The sequence below is a fragment of the Hemitrygon akajei genome, chromosome 5 (genome assembly GCF_048418815.1).
Source record: "Hemitrygon akajei chromosome 5, sHemAka1.3, whole genome shotgun sequence".
NCBI lineage: Eukaryota > Metazoa > Chordata > Chondrichthyes > Myliobatiformes > Dasyatidae > Hemitrygon > Hemitrygon akajei.
Genome location: NC_133128.1, coordinates 148,233,138 through 148,258,406, shown reverse-complemented (window position 1 = coordinate 148,258,406; position 25,269 = coordinate 148,233,138). Strand labels below are relative to the sequence as shown.

General features: G+C 38.6%; 1 protein-coding gene across 6 annotated transcripts in view; it reads left to right on the top strand.

Annotated features, from left to right (window-relative positions):
* The window catches only part of unc80 (unc-80 homolog (C. elegans)), a 214,181-nt gene that overhangs the window by 8,133 nt on the left and 180,779 nt on the right, over window positions 1-25,269 (top strand). For all 6 annotated transcript variants that reach the window (XM_073046799.1, XM_073046802.1, XM_073046797.1 and 3 more), the window contains exons 2-8: window positions 1,787-1,835; window positions 4,484-4,640; window positions 11,045-11,355; window positions 12,497-12,620; window positions 13,688-13,752; window positions 15,205-15,335; window positions 21,932-22,193. In XM_073046799.1, coding sequence (XP_072902900.1) covers window positions 1,787-1,835; window positions 4,484-4,640; window positions 11,045-11,355; window positions 12,497-12,620; window positions 13,688-13,752; window positions 15,205-15,335; window positions 21,932-22,193 — 1,099 coding nt within the window. The remainder of the gene's footprint in view (window positions 1-1,786; window positions 1,836-4,483; window positions 4,641-11,044; window positions 11,356-12,496; window positions 12,621-13,687; window positions 13,753-15,204; window positions 15,336-21,931; window positions 22,194-25,269) is intronic.

The following is a 25,269-nucleotide window of genomic DNA, read 5'->3' as shown; positions in this document are numbered from 1 at the left end:
ATACCAATTTTACTTTTTATTTTTACTTTTATTTCGAGAAACAGTGGCCTTGTGGCCCTCTGAGCCATGTTACCCCAGCAACCCCCAACAACCCCAATTTAACGCTCACCTAATCACGGGACAAATTATAATGGTCATTTAACTCAAGCCCAGCTATTTCCTCTTTTTGCCTCTGATGACAGCCTTAGATAAGTCCCATCAAGACCTGGGTTTATCCACCTTAATGCTTTTCAGGAGACCTAACCATCTCCCTGCTCTCAAAATGCGTAGCGTATTAGAATACTCCAGACTCATCTCACTATCCTCCATTTTTGGAAGATATTGGTGTAATATACACCTTTGTGAATACTGATGCAAGGTACTTGTTTAGTACTTTGCTGGCATCCTCTGACTCCAAGCATAAATCCCCTCTTTTATACTTGAGTGGTCCTTTCCTATCCCTGGTTATCTTTTTGTTATTATTGATTGTAAAAAATTGTCTTGGGATTCTCTTTAATCCTTCTTGCCGAGGGTGTATAATGTCTCCTTTTGACCCTCCTTGCTTGAGTTGTTTCTAGCTTTCTTTATATTCCTCAAATACAGGCATGTTTTTATTTAATATTAATGTTTTTAATGTTTTAATTAATTTATGCCCCTTAACTGGACATTTAATTCACTTTTCAAAAAATACTTTCATTATTTTAATTCTTTTAAATTTTTCCTTGAAATTTAAATTATCGTTAAACACAAAAACTCTGCTGGTTACTTCAGATTAGAGATCGAGATTTTTCCAGAAACAGTTAGTACAGTTGGGTTTATTTGACCACTGTTCTTGGAAGATATTAAACGTGATTGAAGTTGCAAAAAAGATGGCAGATTTTGAAATTAGATGTGGGCATTTATCAGCCCTTGCTGAATGTTGTCCAAGGCATGAAACAAATGGAACTGAATATCGTGCAATAAATGGCAAATATCCTCCCTGATTTTGATGAAGGGAAGGTTATTAATGGAAGAGTGCATATTGAGATTGTGAGCCAGTGGCACTGTTCTGAGGACCTCCTTTTGTTGTGTTTTTGGTTGAGATTTGGAATGTTTCAGTTCCCTTTTTTCCCCCCAGGTCCTTTAATAAATGGAGAATCTTGCCATTTCCCCCTTTGCTCTTTGATCCAGGTGTGTTTCTTCTTCCATTTTATTCACTTTGCTGCTGGAATATAATTGGAAAAATCAGCAAAAGAAATAATCAGCAAATCTCTTCTGCTGGCTTGACTCAGCATGTGTGCTTCAACTGGCCTAAGAAAGTAGTGGATCTCAAAATGAACAGGAACTGGGTTTTGTAGAGCATTAAATGGTGGTAGAAAAAATGAATACCTTTCTGATGACATTGTTTTCCTGACCTTTTACACTTATCTGTTAAATATATCCCTGCTAATTTAACACCTCAAATCACTCACTGCAGCTATTGTGTGAAAAATGGAAAATAATTTCATTGAAACTTTAATTTTTAATGTACTAAATACTTTATTACTTTACAATCAGTAAAATGTTCAATAGCAAAAATAGAATCATATTTGAAAGTAAAGTTTTACTCCAGAAAGTATTGTAAAGCTTTATGCACTATTTTGCACAATTTATTTTTCTTTTGCACTGCTTATTTATTTTGTAACTTAATGTAATGCTTATGTCTTGCACTGTACTCCTGTTGCAAAGCAACAAATTTCATGATATATATCAGTAAAAATAAACCTGATTCTAATTCTGAAAATTGGTCTTACTTCATACAATACATTTTCTTTTATTCATCTTGCAGTGCATTTTTGAGACCAAAGCTGGGAAAACAGTATGAAGCCTCCTGTGTGGTATGCAAACTTATTTAAACATGTGTTCTTTGATTATTAAGTTCTGATATTAAATGAGACACAAATTGAAGTGAAAACTAGACAGCTTTATGAGACAAAAACATGAAATTGATACCAAGTTCAATTGTCATCTTTCATACTTGGGATACACTCCAGGACCTCACAGCAATTTTGCCATAGTTCTATAGTCTCTGTGTTGTACCCTGAGTTAATGTAGATGCAAAAAAAATTTAAGATCTTGCCAACTTTTTTTGGCTCCAGAGATGACCGTACTGATCTGTAAGAGGACAAATTTTTCCCCTTACTCTCCTTTTGCTCTTAATATTTCTGTAGAAACCTTTGGTCACCTTGTTTCCCAGAGCAACAACATGCCTTCTTTTAGCCCTTCTGTCTTAAGTGTTCTCTTGTATTTCTTATACTCCTCAAGAGCCTCATTTGATGCTAACTGCCTATACCTGATATGAACCTCCTTTTTCTTTATTAGGACCTCAATATCCCTCAATAACCAAGATTCTATGAACCTAGCTTTTTATTATAACAAGAATATACAGATTCTGTACTCTCATTATTTCCCTTGTGAAAGCTTCTCGCTTACTAAGCTTTGGCAAACAAAATTGGGTAAGTGATAGGAAGTCGAGTGTAGAGGTCATAGGGTGTTCTTCTCACTGAAAGTCTGCAGCCAGTACAGTCCTATAGGGACTGGTTTGTTGTTGTTCATATATAAATGGCGGGTGGGATTCAATCTGGATAAGTGTGAGGTAACACATTTAAAATAGCAAATACTAAGTACTAAAATAGCAGAGACCTCAGTAATGTGGATGTACAGAGGAATCTGGGGGTGCAAGTTCAGAGCTTTCTGAAAATAGCAACAGACGAAGAGGACAGTGAAGCAGGCATTTGGCAGGCTTGCTTTCATAGGCTGAGACATTGAGTACAAGATTTGGGACGTCATACTACAGCAGTATAAAATACTGATTTGTCTGTACTTCGAGCATTGTGTGCACTGCTGGTTGCCACACTAGAAGAAAGATGTGGTAATATTAGAGTGCAGAAGAAACTGAGGACTCCATTGCTTGGAACGAAGTGCTTTACTTATCACAAGAGATTAGATTGGCAGGGTTTATTCTCACTATACTTCGGAGGCAGAGGAGTGGCCTTATAGATGGGATAAGATTTTTTTTTCCCTCAGGGCATGTAGAACTGAACGGCACAGGTTTAAAGTGAGAGAAATTTGAAGGAGATGTGCGAAGCAGTTTTTTCCACACAGAGGGCTGTGGTTGTTTTGGATGAGCAGCTGGAGGATGTGGTAAATGCAGATAAAGTTACAGTGTAAAAATTATGTTTGGATAGGCACTTGTAGAAGGACATGGACCTTGTTTTATCTTTGATTCCCATTGAGCAGTATGAGTGGTGAAATTTGGCCATGGAGAGCATGGCTGTTGTGTTTCTTATTGAATGGAGGTACATTACTCATAATGGCAAAACATGAATTAGAAATTAAATCTTTAGTTTTTATTGCTGAACGTTGCTGAAGTCTTTGTTGTTTAGGAACTCATTTTCATTGGGTGCCCATTTTGCCTACTCTCCTCTCCTCCTGGCATTCAGTTCCATTGGCTTGAATGTTTTAGTCCACTTCAGTACGAGCAATGAAAGGCAAGTTTCCTGGTGTCCTTTGTATACGGTAAGAGCAGAGAAACTATAATCTACTTGTTTAGACAAGTAGTTTATAATGTGAGAAAGGTAGTTTTGAAGCCTGTTAATCTTGAGTCATCGGGTAGTTTTGGAGCCTGTTAATCTTGAGTCATCGTCCTAGCTTGTCAAAGAGTACATGTGATTATGTGAAGTTGAATGGCCCCATTTTGGTGTGGTTAGCAAAGATTTTAGTATTAGTTATTATTGTCACGTGTAACAAGATAAGGTGACAGTAATTTTGTTCAGAAGATTCAATAGAATATGAAGATCAAGATACTGAATTTTATGAAATAGACCTCACACAACAAAGGTTATTAGGTATTTTTTGGGTCTAAGTTGTGAGGAGGTCTGTTGCATGGCAAAGATTCCAGGGATTGTGAGAACATCTGGGTCAATAGTGAGAATCGAATGGATAATGCCATTTGGAGATCATTGGTCATCACAAGGTCAGAGTTGAGTTTATAGTCATAAGCACGAGGATTAGAATGGACAAATGCAATGTGAAAATACTTGCTTGCAGCAGCTTCGCCATTAGAAATATGACATACCATTAGAAAGATGACATTCATAAGAACAACATAAGTTAGACGTAAATTATACAAGAAAGTACACAATTAGAACGCAAAAAAATCAAAAGTCCATTGTGTGCAAAGTGGTCATCACGAGGCAGTGATTAAGGTTACTAAAAGATCAAAGGGTGAAATTCTTCACAAGGAGGGCTGGACAGATATCAGAGGGAGGATTGGCTAAAGAAGTTGTGATGGCTGGCACAAGAAAGATGCTGATAGATGTTTTAGCATCTTAAAAGCCCTTGTATATCAAATTTTAATCTCTGAATATAGCTTACGTAACAAATCCCTAACCTCAGCATTGTGATGTGAGCGTAGAAAAAAAATAATAGTTTTATTTGAGAAGGATGCATTGATTTATTCTAACTATGCTTTGTTGGTTTCTAGTCTTTTGAGCGTGTGTTGGTGGAATGTAAGTTGCATGGTCTCTCACCTGCACTCTCTGAAGCCATCCAGAGCATTACACGTTGGGAACTGATACAGGCTGCCCTTCCACATGTACTCCACTGCACTGCCACACTGCTGTCGAACCGGAATAAACTTGGTGAGCTCCTTTCCATTCTTCACTGACTATTCATTTTTCTAGCTTTCAATATATAGTATTTTGGGTATTTCATATTTAAAATCATATTATTTTTTGTATGTATGTAGTACGGGTGGATGTGTGTGTGCCTTTGAGAGCTTACTGAGTTTTTCCAAACCAGAAGCCCATGATGATCAGGAGATTTGCAGTCTGTTGCAGCTAGGTCTGTGGCTTTCAAGTCAGGTGATCCAGAATCCCACAGAAGTCCAGGTACGGCCTGCGGAAGGCCATCATGGGAGTATAAAGGCCATTCTGTATGAGAATACAGACACATTCGAATGCACACCACCTGTGACAGGGTTTGCATGTTATTATGTCCTATAAGGCGAACCCTAACAACATAAATGGCAGTGAAGTTCCACTCCCTGATGAGCTCTATTTTTATACAAGCTTTGAAAGGAAAAATGCTTATAAAAATAGATAGAAACATAGAAAACCTATAGCACAATACAGGCCCTTCAGCTATGAGTAACCCTGGGTAATTTCTAAAGTAAGTACACGTGCCGAACATGTACTTATTTTAGAAATTACCTAGGGTTACTTATAGCCCTTTATTTTTCTAAACTCCATGTTTTCTAAACTATCTAAGAGTCTCTTAAATACCCTATTGTATCTGCCTCCACCACCGTCACTGGCAGCCCATTCCATGTACTCACCACTCTCTGCGTAAAAAACTTACTCCTGACAATTTAGATGGGCATCAGGCCCCACTAGTGTATCACCTAGTTACTGAAAGCAGGCGCTGACCAGCTGGCTGGATGTTCAGTGAAATCTTCAACCTCTCACTACTGAGGTTCCATCTTAGAAGGGCATCAGTCTTACTGTGCTCAGAAAGAGCAGGGGTTGAGCTTCCTCAACAACTATTGATCACAGGTACTCATATGTGCCATAATGAAGTGCTTTGAGAGGTCCATCATAGCTAGAATGAACTCCTGCCTGAGCAAAGACTGGGCCTGCTGCAATTGTGTGTTATCACCACAGCAGCTCTACATGGACAATCTCATTGGTTCTTCATCCTGCACCTAAACAATAGTAAGATCTAGATAACAAGTCATACAGTATGTCAGGCTGTTGTTAATCAAGTCAGTGTTTAAAACCATCATCTCCTCAGTACTAATCACAAAGCTTTTAAACCTGAGCTTCTATACCTCCCTCTGCAATTGGATTCACAACTTCCTCATCTGGAGACCACATTCAGTATAAATATCTCCCCCTTGCTGACCATCAGCACAGGCACACCTCAAGGAAGTGTGCTTAGCCCACTGCTCCACTCCCTACACATGTTACTGTATGACTAAGATCAGCTTAAAACCCTATCTATAAAATTCACAGTTGTTGGTAAAATCTCAGATGGCAATGAGGAGACGTACAGGAGTGAGTTAGCTGGGCTAGTTGAGTGGTGTGACAAGAACAGCCTCACACTCAGCTGCAGCAAGACTAAGGAATTCTACGTGGGCTTTAGGAAGGGGGAGTCGGGAGAACATGCTCTGGTCCTCATTGAGGAATCAGAGGTGGAAAGAGTAAGTTCCTACATGTCAACATCTCCAAGGATCTATCCTTGGCCCAGTACGTTGATGCACAACAGCAGCTCTGCTTTATTAGAGCTTGAGAAGATTTGGCTTGTCGCCACAGACATTTGCAAATTTCTGCGAGTGTACATTGAATAGCATTCTGAGTGGTTTCATCACAGTGTAGTGTGGAGGCTACAATGTACAGGATCACTAGAGGCTTCTCAGGTTGTTATCTCACCTGGCTCCATTACGAGTACGTCCCTCCCCACCATTGAGGACATCTCAAAGGTGCTGTGCCTCAGGAAGGTAGCATCCATCGTTAAGGATCCCCACTGTTCGTGGGAAGTGCCTCTTTCTCATTTCTACTATCGGGAAATACAGGAGGCTGAAGACCCACATTCAACCATTCAGTAACAGCTCTTTCCCCTCACTCATCAGTTTTCTGAACAGTCCATGAACTCCTCAATATTGACTAATTTTTTGTGCTATTAGTGTGTAATTTACAGTAATTTTAGTCTGTGCTGCCAAATGCACATTTCATTTCATACAACACAGTGAAAACCTGATTCTGATCACCTAGCATCTGCAGCTCAATTTATACTAACAATATTTGGCAGTATGTATATGAAAATCCTCAGAAACACAATAAAAGATGTCAGTAAGTACTGATTTTTTTGGTGGAATAAATAAAGCCATGGAGACCATGCCAGTGGCAGTATTCATAGAAATGTAGCCATCTTGAAGAGTCATCTCTGTGGTAACTTAGACCTTGCTTTCACAGAACATTTAGCGGGGAGACTGTTTGTAGATATTTTGAGTACTCCATTTTAGTTAATAAGGATTTATACAGTATACATAATTTCCAATTCCTCTACAATTTTTTTCTAATTTTCATATGGCTGTTTTTAAAAAGTTGTAATCAGAGTTGAAATGTATTTTGAAAGGACAAAAACAATTAGAAACAATGCTAGTTGAGCTTAACTTCATCAAGTAATGATTCAAGATTGTTTAATGTCATTTCCAGTACACATGTGTAAAGGGCAAGGAAACAATTGTTACCCTGGATCCGAGGCAGTACAAAACACAAGATGATAAAGAACACAATAATTTAAAAACTACAATAAATATATGAATTTATAAATACAGTAGTGTCTGTACATAGGGTGACTGTCAGGAAGGGATAAAGTAGTGGAGTGTGGATGGGTGGGTTAGTGGCTGGAAGTGTTGATGAGCCTTGCTGTTTGGGGAGAGTAACTGTTTTTGAGTCTGGTGGTCCTGGCATGGAAGCTATGTAGCCTCCTTCCTGATGGGATTGGGACAAAGAGTCCATAAGCAGGGTGTGTGCGATCCTTCCTGATGTTACTGGCTGGCACCTCTCTGTATATACGTCCTTGATGGTGGGTAGGCTAGTGCTGGTATATGTGTTGAGCTGTTTTGACTACTCGTAGAGACTTCCTGTCCAGTGCAGTGCAGTTTCCGTACAATGCAACTTGTAAGGACGCCCTCTACTGCACATCTGTAGAATGACATGAGTATAGGTGTGCATTGTCCATCTCTTCAGCCTCCTCACAAAGTAGAGGCATTGGTGTGCATTCCTGATTGTGCATAATAAGTGGCATTGTTGAGAAATGGAATGTACCAATGATCAATATTATTTGAAATACAGTTACTGAAACTAAAACACCAATTAGGAGTTGAATCAGCATACATTTTGACTTTTATCCCAGACATTGATTCTGTCATCGTCAATCATTGATATTTGCTTTAAAAGTTTATCTTAATGTTTGAGTATAAATTTTGAAATGTTACCTGTTCAAAAATAAATAAGCCTGTTCACCCTTTCTGTTCTAACACTAGTTAACTAAGAACTAGAAATAGAAAAGTAGAGTAAAAGACATACTCTGTCTTCTTGTTGTTTTAGATGGCTGTAGGTAAAAAGGATGCATTTTAAATTTTTCTTGGTTTATTGAAAAAGTGGTACCTTTTCTTCATGTAACTGTAGATGTCCTCATGTGTTCCATTGCTTCAGATATTTACCTACTTAAACAATATTGTTTTGTGTGGGTCAGGTATGTCTTGTCCAAAACCAAAGTTGAAAGGAAGGTTATCAAGGCACATACATTGTATGACACCATCTACAACCCTGAGTTCCACTTTCTTTCGGGCAGTCACAGTAATTACAAGAAACACCATTGGATCAATGAAAGGCCTCACCCAACGGGATGCACAACAACCAATGTGCAAAAAAAAACCAACAGCTGTGCAAATACAAAACAAAAAGAGAAATAATAAATAAATAAGCAAAAAATATCGAGAACATGAGATGAAGAGACCTTGAAAGTGAGTTCAGTTTTCAGTACCGCAGTTCAGTGATGGGTCAAGTGAAGTTATCTCCCCCTGGTTCAAGAGCCTGATGGTTGAGGGGTAATAACTGTTCCTGAACCTGGTGGTGCGAGTCCTGAGGCTCCTGTACCTTTTTCCTGATGGCAACTGTGAGAAGAGAGCATGGCCTGGATGGGGGGGGTGGGGGGGCTCCTTGATGATGGATGCTGCTTTCCTGCGATAGCGCTATGTGTAGATGTGTTCAATGGTGGGGAGGGTTTTACTCGTGATGGACGGGCTGCATCCTCTACTTTTAGTAGGCTTTTCTGTACAAGGGCATTGGTGTTTCCATTCCAGGCCGTGATGCAACAAGTCAGTCGCCACCTTTGATCCCCCGATGAGGGAGATTTCTCCTTGATTGCTGAGTGTCAGTTGTTAAGCATGGACTTTTTTACACTAGTTTCCAGTAACAAAACATTACTTAATAATCTTGTACAAATTATTTGTACCTTCAAAAATCATTTTGAACCTTTCTGGTCAAGTAGACACATTTAGAGTCAACCTCGAATCACCGATAGAGGTCTCAGCATTGTATTAACCTGAGCCATTGTAAGTATTCCATCATATGAAATGAGAGAAAATTAAATATTTGCAGGTGCTGGAAGTCTGAAATAAATAAAAGAAACTGCTGGAAACACCCACCAGGTCAGTCAGCATCTGTGGAAAGAGAAACAGGCATGAAACCTTTAGGCATAATTTTTTTAATATTACAGTTCAAAGAACAGGGTCTTTTAACTGAAATGTTAACCCTGATTCTCTTTCCAAATATTGAACATTTCTATCATTTTCAATTTTTGATGCATTATGAAAGAGCATGATAACCAACTTTATAGTGTGAAGAATATTAAAAAAATCTTAATCAGAATTTAGCATAACCCACAAGGCCTTTTGAGCCACATTTGCTATTCAGTATCCTGCTTCATTCCACATTTAAAGTTCATCTACTAGCTCCATTCACATTCTTTAATGTACGAAAATCTCACCCTTAAATATACTTAACAATTTAGGCACCCCTTCGCTGTAGCCAGACAGAATAGAGTAACAATTAGCATGTACTGTGAAAGCAAGGGTGGATAGGTTCTTAAAAAAACCTTAGTTTTGTGAATCAGGCATTTCTCACCTCAGTCATTATTCCCTATCCTGAGACTCTGCTCTCTTAATCTGAGCATCTCCTGCCTGAGGTCACACATTTTTAATGTTACCGTCTCCAACCACTCTCACTGAATGTAGTCCGCATATCCTTTTTTAAAATTGTATGTAAAGGGAGCTTGCATTTGTAAAACATTGTTCACTTAGTTTACACCTTTCTGTGTGTTTGCATGTTTTCAAATGAATATTCATCCATGTCAGATACATGCTCCATAAATAAGAACAAGCTGAGAGCAGCAGAGGCTTGTGAACCGACCCTGATGTCAAATAGCTACATAAACTTAACAGTCTTCTGTTCTCTCTAATCGTTTCCCTCTCTTTCTGCTTCAAACTAGAAATCACATTTTGTCAATCTAAATTCTGAAAATTTACTTTTACAGTTAGAGATAGCTTATTTAATCAGGCTTTTCTTGTCCACTGGTTAATATTAAAGTCAGTAATATTTAGGGTCAGATTTATAAATTGTTTCTTTGTGGATTATTTTGTATTAAATTTCAAATTGAAACTGATAATTTCACTCAAAATCTTAATCATTAAACTTTATTATCAACAGCCCACGTAGACTGATTAATAAAGAATAGATTTGGGAAAGTCACTGTGGGTGAAAGAGGTTGTTATCAGCAAGTGAATTATGATAAATGTTTGTCTGAACGTAGTCTGGATGGATTGATGGGTTGATTACTAATCAGTGAAGAAAATATAAGGGGCTTAATCAAAGAACGTGTGTACTATTGAAAGGTGGCTTGGGACTTGGATCTTACACGAACGAGTGTTTGGAGAAGAACCTCTTTCAGTTGATGTTCTCTACATTGTTTCCTTGTGAAGAGATTCAAGAACTACTCCCAAGTGCAGAGTCTGGGAGAAACTTGTGTGAAGTTTGTACTTCATAAGCTATGTTTTCTGTAGGGGTCTTCTGGTAGGAGTGGTCTTCTCCAGGAATGCATTAGTCATTCCCTGCTTAACCTTGGGCACTCTATGTCTTAATATTGGGATAAGTCAGTGGGAGTTGCATCCAGTGTTAAATCACTGCAGACTTTGTTTATAAATGGTAAAATTGAGCAACCTCCTTCAATTTTGGAAGTTATGTTTCAGTCTTCCTAGCTACTATTTTTTTGTTAGTACTGAAAACACCTACAACATCCAGGAAAAATTTAGGACAGTGGACATCAGCTCTGTTAATGATGACAACTGATAACACCTGATTTATCACTGCTTCCCATGATGCTTTGAGCCATTCATATGACTGCCTGAACTGGAAAGTGCTTAACTTCACCCGAGGTTTTATATAAACTGTTAATCATATTGCACTTTATTTTGTTGAAGGCCACCAAGATAAGCTTGGTGTTGCAGAGACCAAGCTGCTTCATACGCTGCACTGGATGCTGTTGGATGCTCCTTATGAATGCAATAATGAAACTACAGCTCCTTTCAGTACTGGTGGAGGTGGATCCAGCTGGTCTGGGAGCTGTAGTGCTTTTATTCATCAAGTGGAGAATCAGGGATCTCCAGGCCAACCCAGGCACTACAATGTCACAGAGGATGAAGAGCACCCCAGACCCAAGTTATTCACAAATTCAATGGCCACCGTAGAGCTCTTTGTCTTCCTGTTTGCACCTCTTGTTCACAGAATTAAGGTAAGTTAATGATTTAATAATTTTCTTAAAACATGATTCTTTCTGGGTATTTGAATACAATGTAAATTATTTCTTATTGCTACTGTACAGCCAACTGAACTCCTTACAGAATGACGTTTATGCAGTTTATCTATGAACTGTGTAGTATGTTTCAGTACTCAGTAAATATTTAACAATCACCAGTTTGGTTGTTAAGCTAAATATTTATGAATCTCTAGTAGGGCCTCAACTCAGTATTGTGTACCATACTTCAGGAAGGATATAAGAGCTTCGGGAAGGGCACAGAAACACTTTATTGCAACATTATTAGTGATGAGGTAGTTACCAGCAGTTACATGGAGATTAGAACAGTAGGGAATTTTTCCTTAGATGAGGAAAGTTGATGGAGTATTGATTGGTTTTGGTTGAGTCATAAAGCAAAAATTGTTAAACGCGGCAGGGTGAAAAAGTAATCAAATGTCACAATTATTGCCAAAAAGTGAGAAATTTGATGGAGTTTTCTTCCAAATTTCTTAAGGTCTTAAAAGTATTGTCACAAAGGTTGTAGAAATTTTAAAATAATTTAGGTATGGAATTGAACAGTAAAACTTTCCCAGGTTAAGGAACAGAAGAGAGAACAAGAGTAGTTTTATGTTTTCACAAGAATGGCGCAGACAAAGTTAGTCTAATGGCCACTTTTGGTCCCTTTAGGCAAATGTATTTAGGCCTTTTAATCATGTAGCAATTTGACTTCTGTTGATCATGAATGTAGGCCCTTTGCAACCTTGGGTCTATTGTAAAATATTTCTGAACAGACTTGTGTATAATACATTACTAGAATAATCTAGAATGATTAAAATATTATAAAATGATTTAGTTTTACTCTCATGTAGACACAAAAAGGACAGTGATAAACAAATTTGCCATATGAAACTGAATTTTGCAACATTACACAAAATCACTTTATAAGCAACTATCATAATATTACACATTTAGCAGAAGTGTCAGAAGATAACTTTCAGTCGTATGAGCTGGACTAAAATAAGGATTGAACCATTTTCAATTTCCTGATAACTTATAGGTGATTAGCAGAACCGGAATCAGTTGTATAAAAGCAGCTTGTTTGTCCTGAAATTCAATGATGTATTGCATTCAATGCTAGGAATCGGATCTCGTGTTTCGCCTGGCTAGTGGCCTTGTGATTTGGCAACCTATGTGGGAGCACAAACATCCAGAAGCACCAGCATTCACTGCTCTTGTAAAGCCTGTTAGAAATATTGTCACAGGTAAGAAAAATATTGACATTTTTCCTTTAAAGATATGCTTCCTAAATATTACTGAGCATTTTCATGGTTATTTGCACAAAATCCCTGAATTTGTTGCTTTAAGAAAGACAAAATAAATAAAAACATTAATGCACCAATGGAGTTCAGTTTACTGATATTTATAGGGTCATGTCCTTGTTCTAAAAGGGATGCTGATATCTGTTGTGATGCCTTTATTAATAAGCACAACAATATATTTCTCACATCCTGCTCTATATTTTGAACTACGGACATAGTTGAAACCAAGTGTTTGGTGAGTTTTAGAATCAATCAGAATTGTCGCTTGCTTGCAGTTTTCAATGTTACTCTTATTTGAGTGGGGTTGGAGCAGAATTCGCAGATTTGGGGAATGAAAATATGCTTGTGTGTTTTTAAAATCTGTGAGTAAGGGATTCATTTGAAAGAGACTGATAGAACAAAGATTCTGAAACTTCTCAACCCCTTACTGAGTTTTGTTAAGATTGAAAGCGAAGGACTTGCAACGTGTAGGTCTGTGTCTGCTGATAAATGATGAGGCATCCAGACCCTGATCTTTTGTTGATGAGAACTTGCTGAAGTTGTGGATGCACTTGCTGAGATTTTTGTAAGGGGGACTGGCCTTTACAGTGGACAATTAAACCGTGGTTTGATCAGTACAACAGGAGGTCTAGTTATTTGATCAAGTTTTCAATGAAATGAATATTTGGCATAGATGAACAAACTCAACTGACATCAAGGAAAATATACCCTGAAACGTTCGAAAGTGACGTATATTTGGAGCATCTGCATTGCGTCTTATTGCAGTAAGTTCCTGAGTGATATCAGTTGCCCATTTTAAAGGAATATTTGACTGTCAGAAAATATGGACTGTCAGAACTCCAGGTGAATGTTCCATTGAGGAATTTGCTCACTTATTGCCATTCCTACCCCATCTCTGCCCTCCTGAAGACTTTCCACAGGATCGAACTCCTGCTCAATTTAAGCTGCTAAAATAGAGAGCCTAGAGTAGAAAATCTAATGTTGCTTTTGTTGATGATTTTTCTTTCCAGCCAAGAGAACATCACCCTTAAACAACAGAGGACCACCGTGCAATTTAGATAAAGCAGGAGTAACAGTGAGTATTTTGTTCATGTACTTCCAGTATTTGTGTCATTTTGAATAAGATTAGTCCATTCAACTTCTTCAGCCTGTGCTGTGATTTGATAACTCTCTATCTCAATAGCATTTATTTGCAATTGTTACGTGTGCCGGTATTTTAACAAATGTCTCTTAATCCTTGCAATTTCTAACTGCTGAAAGTGAGTTCTAAATTTGCAGTGCCCTTACAGGAAAAATGTGTTTCCTGGCATTAGCTTGAAATTCCTAGTTCAGGTGTGAAGTTAGGCTCTTGTTTGTGTGTTCCCAACCTTGCCGCCTCTGAACTCGTGTCATGCAGTAGTAATGTGTTAGGGGAATGTGTGTGATGAGGTACAGATTAATGTTGTCTAGATAACAATTATTTTAAATTAGCTGTTGGAGGCAGAATACGTACAGTCTTTTCTATAGAAAGAGGAAGGGCAAGATTGGTTATCTGAAACTTTATTGGGTGCAGAGAGCTTCAATGTGCTGAGATGGGGCAGTTCATTGAAGTCATGTTGGGCATCATTGAAGTAATGACTGAAGCTGGCATCAATGATCTGCATTCTATCATGGTCATTCCCTGTGTTCTGTCCATCTATTCCCCTCTGTACAGCTGAAACCACATATGTCTTCTCACTTTTCCAGTTCCATTGATGTCCATGATCTCAAGCATTGACTTTATTATCTTCTCCACATACACTGCTTAAGTTGCTGAATTATTTCTCTTTTATTTTTATTAATGGCATTTCCACTTGAGAATATGGTGTGAGGGGCTTGCATGATGCAGAATGTTGCTGGTGACAGAAAAAACTTAATCCCTAAGTGCATTAATTATCAGAAATAATCTTGCTCAGATTTCTTTGTAGAGAAAGTGTTGACAAATAACTTCTTTCAACATGACACCTACTCAACAACTTATTTGGGGTCTAAGTTCATAACTAGCTGAAAGTGGCTATGCAGGTTGATAGGGTAGATATATTGGGGGGGAGGGGTGTGTGTATAGCATATGCTATACTTGCCTTTATTAGTCGAGGTGCTGAGTTCAAAAGTCAGGAAGTTATGTTGTAGGCAGAAGAGCCATTTGGTTACTGATTTAATTGGTTCAGTACAACATTGTGGGCCGAAGGGCCTGTTCCTAAGCTGTACTGTTCTATGTTCTATTTCAAGAAATCATTATAAATCTCTATTTTGGAAAGTATGAACAGCATATTGGCACACTATTTTGTTTTTTATTTACTGAAATGAAGACGAAAAAATAAAGTTTCATCTCTCCTTCCATAGCTCTCTAAGTTGCCTGAATAATATGTTTGAATTATTCGTTAGCATTTCAATTGTATTTCTATGTTTTGGCAATTAAAATATTGTATAATCTCACTGCTTTGAATTAGGTAACAGAATGACAATTTATTCAACCAAGTGTTAATTTATTAACTCCAATGTCACACAGGGTTTTCAGGTGGTTTGTGAAACCAGTCAGTTGGAATCTATAGCTCCAGAAGGCAGGACAGAGAGCTCACAGCTAAAAAATTCACCTGAAGCTGCGGGTGCTTCCAAGGACAAAAGAGCCTCTAACTCCAGGTATCTCTGTTTCTCTTTTAAGTATCAATAAGTAATACAGGAATGGTGAACAAACTAAATAAATATTTGGCATCTGTCTTCAGTGTGGGCATTGTCAACAGCATGCCCAAAATAAAGCAAAAGTTGGCCAGAAACGAGCGTAGTCTCTATCAAGAAGAAGGTGCTTGAAAAGCTGAATGGTCTAAAGTTGGATAAGTCACCTGGATGACTACACACCAAGGTTCTGAAAGAGGCCACTGAAGAGATTGTAAAGGCAGGAGTAGTGATCTTTCAAGAATCACTAGTGTCAGAAATGATTCCAGAAAATCCCAGATGTCACTCCTCCATTTAAGAAGGGAGGAAGGCAAAAGAGCAGAAGTTATAAGCTGATTGACCTCCTATTAAGGATGAGGTGTCAGGGTACTTGGAAACGCAAGATAAAATAAACTGAAGTCAGCAAGGTTTCCTTAAGAAATCTTTCCTGAGAAATCTGTTAGAAAATTTTGAGGAAGTATCAAGCAGGATGGATAAAGGAGAGTCAGTGGAGGTTGCTTACCTGGATTTTCAAAAGACCTTTGACGATATGCAGTGCAGGATATGAGCCCATCTTGTTACTGGAAAGGTGCTAGCTGCTACTGTAGAAGATTGGCTGACTGGCACAAGGCAAAGAATGGAAAAAGGGGGCATTTTCTGGTTAGCTGCCCATGCCTAGCAGTGTTCCCCAGGCGTGTGTGTTGCGTCCACTACTTTTCACATTATATGTTAATGATCTACATGAAAGGATGGATGGCTCCATGGCCAAGTTTGATACAAAGATCTTTTGTAGGGCAGGTAGTGTTGAGGAAGCAAGGAGTTAGCAGAAAGAATTGGACATGCTGGAAGAATGGGAAGGAAGTGGCAGATGGAATACGGCATGGAGAAGTGTGTGGTCATGTGCATTGGTAGAAGGTATAAAGGCATTGGGCTATTTTCTAAGTTAGAGAATTCAAAATTTGGAGGCATAAAGGGACTTGGGATTTGTCGTGCAGGATTCAGCGAAGGTTAACTTGTAGGTTGAGTCAGTAGTAAGGAAGGCAAATACAATATTAACATTCATTTTGGAGGACAAGAATACAAGAGCAAGGACGTAATACTGAGGCTTTATAGATCATTGTTCAGCCTGCATTTATAACCACCTTTGGACCCCTTATCTCTCTTTTAATCTTTTTATTAGTATTAAAAATATTATGAACAAAATACAATTAAAATATTAATAATGGATTACAAACATATAAACTCCCATTACACATGAAGGAATACATAAACAATGAATACAGTATAAGTAAGCTTTCCCAAACATTAACCATATAGTGTATATATGAACAAGGTAAGTCTAGATATTCCATAATATATAATATAATAAAAAAGAGAAAAAAATATATAAATCTATATATGAAAGTTAACTAATCTACTAATCTAATATCTAAGAAAAAAAAACAAAAAAGGAAGAAAAAACTAAAAAAAAACTAAAAAAAAAAGAAAAAAAAAGGGCTGTTCATAATATCTCACAAGCATACATAAACATCAATGTCGTCAACTCCGATCCTCTCAACATACATACGATTAAAGCTGAAAAAACCAATAAGCCTGGCACAGGGCCATTACATCATATGAAAATATTGAATAAATGGTCTCCATATCTTTTCAAATTTAATAGAAGTATCAAATACAGCACTTCTAATTTTTTCTAAATTTAGACATAACATAGTTTGAGAAAGCCAATGAAATACCGTGGGAGGATTAATTTCCTTCCAATTCAACAAAATAGATCTTCTAGCCATCAAAGTGAGAAAAGCAATCATTCGACAGGCGGAAGGAGATAAGTGAAGTGAGCCCATCATCGGTAAACCAAAAATTGCGGTAATAGGATGGGGTTGTAAATCAATGTTCAGTACCGCCGAAATAATATCAAAAATATCTTTCCAATATTTTTCCAAAATCGGACATGACCAAAACATATGAGTTAAAGACGCGATTTCTGATTGACATCTATCACAAATAGGGTTTATATGAGAATAAAAATGAGCTAATTTATCCTTGGACATATGGGCCCTATGCACAACCTTAAATTGTATTAATGAATGTTTGGCACATATAGATGATGTATTAACTAATTGAAGAATTCTATCCCAATTCTCAATAGGAATAATAAGATTAAGCTCTCTTTCCCAATCATTTATGGTCTTATCAAAGGGCACTGAACGTATCTTCATAATTATATTATAAAGTTTTGATATAAGCCCTTTTTGAAAAGGGTTTAATTCAAACAAACTCTCCAAAATATCTGAAGACACAAAATTTGGGAATGAAGGAAGTACCGTACTTAAAAAATGCCTAACCTGTAAGTATCTAAAAAAATGAAATCTAGGCAAATTATATTTATTTGCTAATTGCTCAAAAGACATAAAACAGTTGTCCAAAAATAAGTCAGAAAATCTTAATAATCCCTTAGTTTTCCAAGCCAAAAAAACTTGATCTATAATTGAGGGGTGGAAAAAACAATTAGATACAATAGGACTATTTAACACGAATTGAGTCAACCGGAAAAATTTCCGAAATTGAAACCATATACGTAAGGTATATTTAACTATCGGGTTGTCGATTCGATTCGGCAATTTAGAAAGAGCAAAAGGGAGAGATGTCCCTAAAATAGAACCCAGAGCATAAGCAGATACTGATTTAGTTTCCAAACTCACCCAATGAGGGCCAAAAGGACCATCCCATTCTTTCAACCAACATATCAAATATCTAATATTAACTGCCCAATAGTAAAATCTGAAATTGGGTAATGCCAACCCACCATCCTTCCTTGTCTTCTATAAGTATATTTTACCTAACCTGGGATTTTTATTCTGCCATATATATGAGGAAATTTTTGAATCAACATTAGTAAAAAAGGATTTTGGAATAAAAATTGGTACCGCTTGAAAAATATATAAAAATTTAGGTAAAATAACCATCTTAATAGCATTAATCCTACCTATCAGAGACAAAGATAATGGTGACCACTTAGTAAACAAGCCTTTAATCTGATCAATTAAGGGTAGAAAATTAAACCTAAATCTTTATGGTTTTTTGTAATTTTAATCCCTAAGTAAGTAAAAGAGTCTTTAACTAATTTAAACGGTAAAATACCATAGTTTGGGACCTGTCTATTCAAAGGAAACAATTCACTCTTATTAAGATTTAACTTGTACCCAGAAAACTCACTAAATTGAGCCAACAATGATAAGACTGCTGGAATAGATTTCTCAGGGTTAGAGATGAATAATAATAAATCATCTGCGTATAAAGATACCTTATGAATATCTGTTCCACGATTAATACCCAAAATATCCTGTGATTCTCTGATGGCAATTGCCAAAGGTTCTAAAGCGATGTTAAATAGTAATGGACTAAGAGGACAACCTTGTCTAGTGCCCCGAAATAAACGAAAAAATGGAGATCTTTGATTATTAGTAAACACCGAGGCTACTGGAGTTTGATATATCAGTTTAATCCAAGAAATAAAGGTCGGACTGAAGTTAAACTTCTCCAGCACATAAAATAAGTAAGGCCATTCAACTCTATCAAATGCTTTCTCCACATCTAATGAAATAACACATTCTGAAGTATTGTGTGAAGGAGTATAAACAATATTCAATAATCTCCTAACATTAAAAAAAGAATAGCGATTTTTAATAAAACCGGTTTGGTCTTCCGAAATAATTTGGGGTAGTACCTTCTCCAGCCTGGAAGCCAGTAACTTGGAAAAAATCTTAGAATCCACATTCAATAAAGATATTGGTCTATAAGATGCACAATCAGTAGGGTCTTTATCTTTCTTCAGTATTAAGGAAATGGAAGCTCTATAAAAAGATTGAGGCAAATTCCCCAATCTAATTGCTTCTTCAAAAACCTTGCATAGCCAAGGAGATAGAGTAGCAGAAAAACATTTAAAAAATTCTACTGTGTACCCATCTGGACCTGGTGCTTTCCCAGAATTCATTGAGGAAATTACCCCTTTAATTTCCGCATCCGTAAACGGAGTATCTATTACTGAAAGATCATCAGATGATAGTTTTGGAAAATTCAAATTCCCAAGAAAATCACACATGGTATTATGATCCTGAGGGAATTCAGATTGATACAGGGAGGTATAAAAGTCTTGAAAAGACTTATTTATCTCATCATGGTTACCCCTTATCTAAGGAAGGATGTGATGGCATTGGAGAGAGTCCAGCGGAGGTTTATTGCAGTGATCCTGGGGATGGTAAGGTTAATATGTGAATTTTTGATGTCTCTGGGGCTGTACTTGAGTTTAGAAGGATGAAGGAGGATATTCTTGAAAACCATCAAACATTGAAAGACCTGGATATAGTGGACGTGAAGAGGATGCTTCATATCGTGGGATGGTATATGACCAGAGGGCATAGCCTCCAACTAAAAGGATGTCCCTTTAGAACAGAGATGAGTAGAACTTTATTTAGCCAGAGTGTGGTGAGTCTGTGGAATTCATTGTCACAAGTGGTGTGGAGGCAAGTCATTTGGTATATAAAAGGGGAGGATGATAGTTTCTTGGTTAGTAAGAATGTCAAATGTTACAGGGAAAAGGCAGTAGAATGAGGTTAAGAGGGAATAATAAATCAACCATAATTAAACGGTGGAGCAGAATCAAAGGACGGATAGCTTGTGTTTCTATATGTCTAATGGTGTTATCTGTGCAGAAAGTGGTGCTGGGGTGAAAGATTTTAGTGAATGGTAGGTATAAGGGGGCCAAATGGCTGCCTCCTGCTTCTATTTTGTATGTTTTTTTTAACAGTTTTACTCTTTTCACTTTTAAATTTGGCTTTTTAAAATTTTGTCTCTTAAAAAAAAAATTAAATTTGAAATATATATAATTTTGACAACAGAACCTTGTACAATGAATTTTAAATAACTTTAGCGGAAATACTTAATAAATAATTCAAATCAACTCCCGTGGTAACTGCATCCATGTTGCATTATCACTGCTTGCTTTCTCATTGGTCTTCTTGCAGTTTTTATTCCCTAATATTCCTCCAACACCCTTTACTTTGAATATTCCTGCAGAGTTGGGGGGGGGGGGTGGAATCTTCGCATTCCCCTTTGTTAAGCCCAGTCTATTCTCATCCTGTCTCTTTCCTCATTTTCCTATGTGCTTCTTCTCTGTACTTTTTATACTCAACCTGGTTCACTTGCATGGCTCGCCCTTTTCCTGCTTCATCCCGTAGTCACTCTTCCTTTCTATCCGTGTCGGAATGCAGGATGGATCATATCTATACCAGCCCCATTTTACAGTTTTGCCATCCTTGCCAGTTTGCTGAAAATCCCTCCTTCCTGTCAAAGACTATTATGTGAGTTTACTCCTTGCCCTTTACCGTTCCTATTCTAAGGCCTTGATTCAGCTGTTCCTGTATCTGAGATGCATCACCAGTGTGGCATTATCCTCTTAACCCGGTTTCTTACAAAGGGATTGATCTTGTACTGTCATCCTCATTGTTGGACTGGATACACAACTTTCAACCGAAATTTCTGACCTTAACACAGTATTTGTCACGTTCATTATTGTGGTGAACTGTCCCATTATCACTGTCCTACATTCCATATTCCCCTCAGTAATTCTCCTCCATTGATTTCCTTCCTGTGTCATTTATAAAGTACACCAGCTGGCATTTTGTTTTCCATTACCTCTACACATCAACAAAATAAATTCCATCTTTGATCTGTCAAGCATATTTTCTCATATACTGAAATATTTTCTTTGGTCACAATTCCTAATATTGTACACAAGGATGTTTTGTATTCAGTCTTTGTATTTTTTTATGAACCATGTCTAACATTGTCGCATTATGTTGTTTCCAAATGGCTGTTAGTGCTTGAACATAATAATACTGTTCTTTATATATAGAACCACAGGCTCCAAGGTTATATTTTCTCTGTCCCATACAGTGTTTTATGATTTTCTAATTCTGTCTTTTCTCATTCTGTGTGCATTTTATTTCTGTTGTCTCTTTGTTATATCTTCTTGCACATATGTACGAAAGGGACAGCTGAGTTTTCAGCAGCATATAGTACAACTCCAATAATGTCATATTCGAGATTAATACCAGTATTTCCAAATTGTTATTCCCTATTCATATCCAACCTATTTTAATTCACTTTTATATTATTATGATTTCCCACTTTTATATGATATTATGATTTCCTGTTGAACCGGGGAGTACAGGAAACGGTCAGATTAAGTAGAGCGAAGGAATGAAAACTCTCGGAAATCAGAAGGAAGCAGGCTGCTGGTGAGTCGGAAGGGAGAGCAGGAACTGGAGCCTCAGTGAGTCGGGACGGAGCACAGCAGATACTACATTGTGAGGCAGATGCCATACCATTGGGATTTCACAGATATTTAGATAGCAGATTAATGGAAACATATTATAACAAGTAATGGATCTGGTGTTTGAATTGAGATGAAAGGTTGAAAGATTTGTACATTTGTATCCATTTAATGAGAATTCTGTTAATTTTGAATGTGATTTTAAACTTTTCTCTTGCTTCTAACGTAGCATAAACTACATCTGTTACAGAGCTTCATTAACCGTTCCACTGAGTCAAAGGTCTCGGTATGCCACCTATTTTGACATTGCAGTATTGCGTTGTCTGCTGCAACCCCACTGGTCAGAGGAAGGTATCCACTGGGCATTGATGTATTATTTGCAAAGACTTCGACGGATTTTGGAGGAGAAACCTGATAGGCCGACTGAACCAGAGATAAGCCATTTGCCCAGACCACGCAGTAGCTCCATGGTAGCAGCAGCTCCCTCTCTGGTTAATACCCACAAAACACAGGTAAGAAAATTACAAGATCACAGCTGTCAATGCAAAAAGTGACTAGTTTTATAAAACAACACACACAAAATGCTGGTGGAACACAGCAGGCCAGGCAGCATCTATAGGGAGAAGCGCTGTCGACGTTTCGGGCCGAGACCCTTTGTCAGGACTAACCGAAAGGAAAGATAGTAAGAGATTTGAAAGTAGTGGGGGGAGGGGGAAATGCGAAATGATAGAAGAAGACCGGAGGGGGTGGGATGAAGCTAAGAGCTGGAAAGGTGATTGGCGAAAGTGATACAGAGCTGGAGAAGGGAAAGGATTATGGGACGGGAGGCCTCAGCAGAAAGGAAGGAGGGGGGGAGCACCAGAGGGAGATGGAGAACAGGCAAACAACTAAATATGTCAAGGATGGGGTAAGAAGGGGAGGAGGGGCATTAACGGAAGTTAGAGAAGTCAATGTTCATGCCATCAGGTTGGAGGCTACCCAGCCGGTATATAAGGTGTTGTTCCTCCAACCTGAGTTTGGATTCATTTTGACAATAGAGGAGGCCATGGATAGACATATCAGAATGAGAATGGGACGTGGAATTAAAATGTGTGGCCACTGGGAGATCCTGCTTTCTCTGGCGGACCGAGCGTAGGTGTTCAGCGAAACGGTCTCCCAGTCTGCGTCGGGTCTCACCAATATATAAAAGGCCACACAGGGAGCACCAGATGCAGTATACCACACCAGCCGACTCACAAGTGAAGTGTCGCCTCACCTGGAAGGACTGTCTGGGGCCCTGAATGGTGGTGAGGGAGGAAGTGTAAGGGCAGGTGTAGCACTTGTTCCGTTTACAAGGATAAGTGCCAGGAGGGAGATCGGTAGGAAGGGATGGGGGGGATGAGTGGACAAGGGAGTCGCATAGGGAGCGATCCCTGCGAAAAGCAGAAACGGAGGGGGGGGGGGGGAGGGAAAAATCTGTTTGGTAGTGGGATCCCATTGGAGGTGGCGGAAGTTACGGAGAATTATACGTTGGACCCGGAGGCTGGTGGGGTGGTAGGTAAGGACAAGGGGAACCCTATCCCAAGTGGGGTGGCAGGTGGATGGGGTGAGGGCAGATGTGCGGGAAATGGGAGAGATGTGTTTGAGAGCAGAGTTGATGGTGGACGAAGGGAAGCCCCTTTGTTTAAAAAAGGAAGACATCTCCTTCGTCCTGGAATGAAAAGCCTCATCCTGAGAGCAGATGCGGTGGAGACGGAGGAATTGTGAGAAGGGGAAGGGGATCTAAAAGGCTATCAAGCTATCAGCAACTGGTAGACATCATGCTACCAAGCCATCGGTCTCCTTCCTGAACTCTGACTCATCCTTATTTAAGATACGGTCCGCTCTGGTGGTCTCATCTCCCTACTTGTAGATGGAGCCAGAGGAGAATCTGGCCTTACAGACACGAGGGAGTCAGAGAGTGTACAGGGAGTCGACTAGGGAGCTGAGGATGTAACCTTGTGGCACACCTGTGCTGAGAATAACCGTGTCAGAGATGTTACAGCCTATATCTGTACTGATTCAGTCTGTTAGTCAGAAGTCGAGGATCCCGTTACAGAAGGAGGTACTCTCTCACAGGTCTCAGAGTTTGGTGGTGTATTTGCTTGGATTCAGAGTATTTAAAATGGAGCTGTGGTCAAAAAACAAAAAAAACTAACGTATACGTGTCTTACTCTCTAGATGCTCCAGAGATGAGTTCAGGGCCAGAGAGGTGGTGTCCACCATAGACGATAGGCAAATTCCAATGGGTCAAGTTTATCCAGTGGCTAGAGTTAATGCATGCCATGACTAGCCTCTCGAACCATTTCAGTGATGAATATCAAAGCCACTGAACAGTTGTCATTAACACATGTTACCTTGTTTTTCTAAGGTACCAGGATGATAGTGGTTCTCTTAAAGTAGGTGGGAACCACTGCCACTTAAAATTGATTTGTTTTCTTATATTTTTCAGAGCTGGGTAAGGCTGTTTGACCTGAAACATCAAATTTGTTTCTCTTTCCACAGATACTGCTTGACTCTGCATTGCAGTGTTCCCAGCATTTGCTCCTTTTTCCTCCCCACCAAAATGCAGCATTTAATGTTTATCATGCAAAATTTCATCGGTCACATATTTACCTATTCCCCAGCCAGTCTCTGACCTCTTAAAGTCTATTACTTCCTTCCTCATGATTTGCTTTGTTTTGAGGTTTTGGAAGCAGTGTCTTGTACTCCTAAGTCAGTAATAACAAAGTAGTACTCCGAGGGGGCAACATTTTTAATCTTTCTGTGCTTCAATCTGAGGCAGCAAGATCTCCTCCATGATTATTCTCAACACTGGCACCTCACAGGGTTTGTCCTTGGCCCTCTACTCTTCTCCCTTATACACTCACCACAGTGTGACCACATTCTGTTCTAATAAATGATACCACCATAGTGTGCAGTAGCTCAAATTATGATGAATTGGCATACAGGAAGGAGTTGGCATGGTGACATGGTGCCATAACAACATCCTTTCCCTCAGTGTCATTAAAACAAAAGAGCTGGTCATTGACTTCAGGAAGGGTGTGTTCATTAATAGTGATGAAGTTGAGAATTTCAGCTTCCTAGAGGAGTGAACGCCAATAGCCTGTCCTGGTCCAATGCCATGACTAAGAAAGCTCACAATCTCCTCTACATCCCTGAGGTAAGTTTAACATGTGGTACCTGATCAAATGTTGTTAGAGAACCTAGATACAGCAAATCAACTGGAAGTCCCTCAATGGTTAAAGAACTTTATTGGCTCAATCCAACAGGGGAGTTTCTTTCACCAGGATTATTTGCTGGCCCGAGAGTAAAGCGCAGAAACAGATTTACATATTGTGAGATCCAGCGCGGAACAGGCCTTTTCAGCCCAATTTTCTGCAATGCCCATCAACCCACATATTTAACCCGCGCCTAATCACAGGACAATTTACAATGACCAGTTTACCTACCAACCGGTACATCTTTGGAATGTGGAAGGAAACTGGAGCACCCGGAGGAAACCCAACGCTCATGGGAACGAAGTATAAACCTGTTGCAGACAGTGTCAGAACTGAAGTCTGAATGCCA